This window comes from Tupaia chinensis, unplaced genomic scaffold (genome assembly GCF_000334495.1).
Source record: "Tupaia chinensis unplaced genomic scaffold, TupChi_1.0 Scaffold143992_1, whole genome shotgun sequence".
Taxonomy (NCBI): domain Eukaryota; kingdom Metazoa; phylum Chordata; class Mammalia; order Scandentia; family Tupaiidae; genus Tupaia; species Tupaia belangeri.
In genome coordinates, this window is record NW_006203843.1 from 439,804 (window position 1) to 444,247 (window position 4,444).

At 40.4% G+C, this 4,444-nt stretch overlaps 1 protein-coding gene across 1 annotated transcript in view; it reads left to right on the forward strand.

The window, feature by feature from the left end:
* Window positions 1-4,444, forward strand: part of FAM120C (family with sequence similarity 120 member C) — a gene marked incomplete in the record, with an annotated part of 172,559 nt that overhangs the window by 91,656 nt on the left and 76,459 nt on the right. Inside the window, 1 exon segment of the mRNA XM_014583023.2 lies at window positions 1,671-1,799. Coding sequence (XP_014438509.1) covers window positions 1,671-1,799 — 129 coding nt within the window.

The window sequence follows — 4,444 nt, forward strand, 5'->3', positions numbered from 1 at the left end:
AGTGTGCACGTGCCCTATAGCGAAAACTTCTCAAAAAAAAAAAATCACTATTGTGACATCTTCTATATCTAATGGATAACAAGACTACATTTTCTGGGGTTTTGTTGTTATTGCTAATTTATCTTAGAACTAATGCCAGGCCTCAAATCACTTTACTCTCATGTTCATTAATATACATCTCTAAAATACCTAGGCATTATCTGACCAATGCTCAATGTCATTGTTACTCCTAAAGAAATTAATGCTATTTTACTGGTGTCATCTTGATATCCTGTCTGGTTTCATATTTACAAGATTTTCTCGAAAAAACCTTTTTGTAATTAGTTCAAATAATGATCCAAATATGGTCCCACATTACAACATTACTTTTTCTTTAAGGTTTCTGCTATAGGACATGTGCACTTGCCAGAGAGACCATGCTACAATCCCTTCTCCTCTATTATCCTCTGTATACCTCCTGGGATTTTTGACATGCATGCACACATGCCCAGTGTGATTTTTCCAGCTTCCAGGTCTAGACTTGAACCATGGTTGGCCATGTGGGAGTCCAGTGTCTTAGCCACCATACCACCTGCTGGCCTACAAGGTTACGTTTTTTGTTTGTTTTTTTCTTTTTTTCTTTCTTTTCTTTCTTCTTTCATGAGAGAGAGAGAGAGAGAGAGACAGAGAAAGACAAGCATCCTAAGCAGGGTCTCACACCATATTTTCCCCAGGCCTTCTCAACCAGCCAGGATAATGCCACTCATGGCACATGCCCAGCATATACAAGCTAATCAATGAATTGAAACCCCAATCTTCCATATAGCTCTAGCATCACAGAGGTGCTGAGCTTCACACTACTGCTACACCACCACAGCTAAGCCTCAACACTTAGTATAATAGCAAAAAACTGGAAGTGGCCAAAATGTCCCATGAAAGAAAACATTAATTATGAGAACATCATAAAACAGTAGTTATCTCTGTAATAGTAGTGTGGATGATGTGTTTTATCGTCTTTATACTTTTCAGTCTTTTCCCAGTTCTCTGTATGAGATTTAGAGGGAAAAAGTAATTTTTTTAAATTTCCAGAGGGCATATATACTTGCCAGAGAGAAATAGAGAGAGAAAGAGCCCCCCAGTGGGGAATGGTTACATCGCAACCCCTTCTCCTTTGTCTTGTTGGTGTTTGGGGCACGTAGACACATGTGCCCTGCATGTTTTCTCAAACCTCCAGGGCTGGGATTCAGACTGCATTCAGCCATGTGGGATCCAGCTCCCTTTAATCACTAGATCATAGGCTGGTCCTAAAATCTTTATTTTAGAATTTTGCTGCAGGGTGCATGCATTTGCTAGAGAGATTGAAAGTGAGGAAGCACCCTCCAGGGAAGATGGCCACTGCACAATTCCTTCTCCTTCACTCTCTCAGGATTTGGGGCTTGCATGCACACACAACCAGTGTATTTTTCAAGCTACAGATCAGGACTTGAACCACATAATTAGCCATATAGGATCTAGCTGCCTTAACCACACCACCACCTGCCTGGTCCCTAAAAACCATTTTTGAAGAAAATATTGTTAACTCTTTCAGTGGCTTTACGGCATTTGAATTCTGTATCTCACTCTCACTTTACCCTTTTTCTTAATGACCCATCTTTGATGTCATTGTTCCTTGTTTATCCTACTTTTTCTAGGTCCGAGCTCATCAGCTGGTTCTTCCTCCTTGTGATGTGGTGATCAAGGCTGTTTCTGAGTATGTTAGTTCTATCAAAGACCCCTCAAACTTGGATGTAGTTGGGAAGGATGTTTTCAAACAGTCTCAGGTGAGCTCTCTTTCTCCTTCCTAAGAATAACCAGTTTTCTTATCTTCTCCAGCAACATCAACAAGTCTGATTTTTTTTGTGGCAAGTAGCTTCTCTCCTCCTAGCTGCTTGTCTTCATTATGCTTACTGACTCATTCCCAAAAGTTTCCTTTAAAAAAACATTACCAGGCCTGGATTGAAAGAGGTCTTTACGTTTTTTCTTCTGATAATTCATACCACCCCATTCTAGAAAGTTAAGGAAACCAGTCACCTAAAATCTTAGTACCCAGAAACCGCTTACTACAGTGAACCCTCTGGCATGGGTCTTTCTAGTCCTTTTTTTTTTTTTCCAGTTTGCTGGAGGGCACATATGCTCAACCAGAGAGAAAGAGAGAGGAGAGAGAGAAAATGGCATGGTCATGCTGCAATCCCTTGTCCTCTCTTTTTCCTTTTTGGATTTTTGGGCATGCAAGCCCACATGCCCTACATGTCTTTCAAGGTCCTAGTTCCAGCACTTGAACTGCATGCAGACACATGGGATCCAGCTGCCTTAACCACAGTGCCACTGGCTGTCCTTTAGTCCTTTTTTAATTTGATGTATATTTTAATATAAAGATCTCTCTTAGTAGAGAATTAGTAATTTATTTGCTATAGGGCATATGGAGAGAGACGCAGAGAGAGAGAGAAAAGATGAGAAATCACTCCACCCCCTAGGCGATGGCCATGCTGCGGTGCCCTCTCCTCTCCCGAGAGAACTCGGGATTTTGGGTGTACATGCACATTAGGCCAGCATGTTTTTTAAGCCTTCCAGTCTATAGCTATGAACTGCATAGTCAGCTGTGTGGGGTCTAGCTTCCTTCATCATACCACTGGCTAGTGCCTCAATTAGGATTATATACTACCAAATTCAACTAAAAATGATAAAAATAAATTAGTTTTATTTTTAACAAGTTGATTTATACTTAGAAGTTTTGAGTTTTTACTTTTATTTTTAAAAATTAACATTTAGTTAAACTAACCTTTGTGTGTGAGTGTACAGTTCTGTACATTTTTAAAATGTGTAGAGTTATGTAACCAATATCACAATCAGGATACAGAACAGTTAAACCACTGTGAAAAACTCATACTATTCCTTTGTAATAAAACCCAAACCCATCCCTAAACCTCCAGCAACCACCAGTCTATTCTGTATCACTGGAGTTGCATCTTCTAGAGAATATCAAATGAATAGAATCAGCTAGTATGCAATCTTTTGAGAATGGCATCTTTCATTCAACATAATACCTTTGAGATTCTTCAGAGTTGATGCCTGTTAACATGTATCAGTAATTCATTCTTTTTTATTGCTGAATACAATATCCATTGTATTCCCTGTATACCACAGTTTATTCCCTGTATACTACAGTAATATTCATTGTATTCCTTGTATACCAAGTATTGGTGGTTATAAATAGAGTTTCAGTAAACATTTGTGTATAGGTTTTTATATGAACATAAATTTTCATTTCCCTAGTTTAAATATGTAGGAGTAAAATTTATGGGTCACATAGTAAGTGTATGCTTAAATTTTTAAGACTCTGCCAATTCATTTTCCAGAGTAGTTGTTTCATTACTTATTGGGCAGTTGGTATTCTCAGTATTTTTTATAGTGATTTTTATGTCTTTAATTAATTAACCATTGGGTCATCAGGAAAGTCATGACATGTTTTTCTATGCAAAAATGAATCATGACTTTTCCGACAACCTAATCATCTTTTTTACCTTTTACCTTTATTTAAGATAGAGCATGTATAGGTGCAACAGAAAGACAGAGAAAGAGAAAGGAGTATCCTTCACAGTGTCTGTTCAGTCTGCAATTCCTTTTCTCCAGTACTCCAGTCTGTTGAATTTTGGACACTTGCATATGTGTCTAGCATGTTTCAGGTGGACTAGGCCTAGGATTTGAGTTGTGATCACCATGTGGCTTCTAGTATTATAGTCAATTTGTTACCATTTGCATCAGTATGACTGGGCCATACAATTGTTTTTAATTAATATTGTTTATATTGGATTCTTGTGGCCACAAACTTCCTGAGCCCCTTGGTCATCCTGACCCCGGCCTGGGCCACGCTGCCCACTGCCAGCAGCCAGAGGGCCTCTCACCCCTTTTGAGATGCCAGGAAACTGAGGTGGGACCTAGCACTCCTTCCCTCTCCCTTGCTGGTAGCTCCTAGGTGGGTCTGTCACCCTTTCAGGTCTCAGTTCACTCCTCCCACACCATGGTAGAAGAGGGCAATTGTAGAAGGGTCCACTAAATCCCTCTGGGGCATAAATGAGAAACCCTTGGCGGTTCCTCCCAGTCTAACCCCCTCCCAGGAACTCCCATTGCTGGAGGGTGGACAAGGGCACTGGGGCAGGCTCAGGCTCCTCAGAGGAGGGGCTGCTGGAGCTGGGGCATTGATGCATGAGTAGTTTTCTAATCCAGAAAAGAATCAAGTTCTTGGTAGAAAAAAGGTGCAAAGTCCTGGAGGGATGGTCTGCGGTTGTGAGCTTGCAGAAATTAGATCAGCTAGGGAAGGAGAGGTACAGGAAAAGGGTCTTTGAATTCAGGGTTAAGGATTGCTAGGGAAACAGGGAGGTGGTGGAACAGCAGAAGGGCAAATTTAGAGCCACCATAAGAGCAGGAA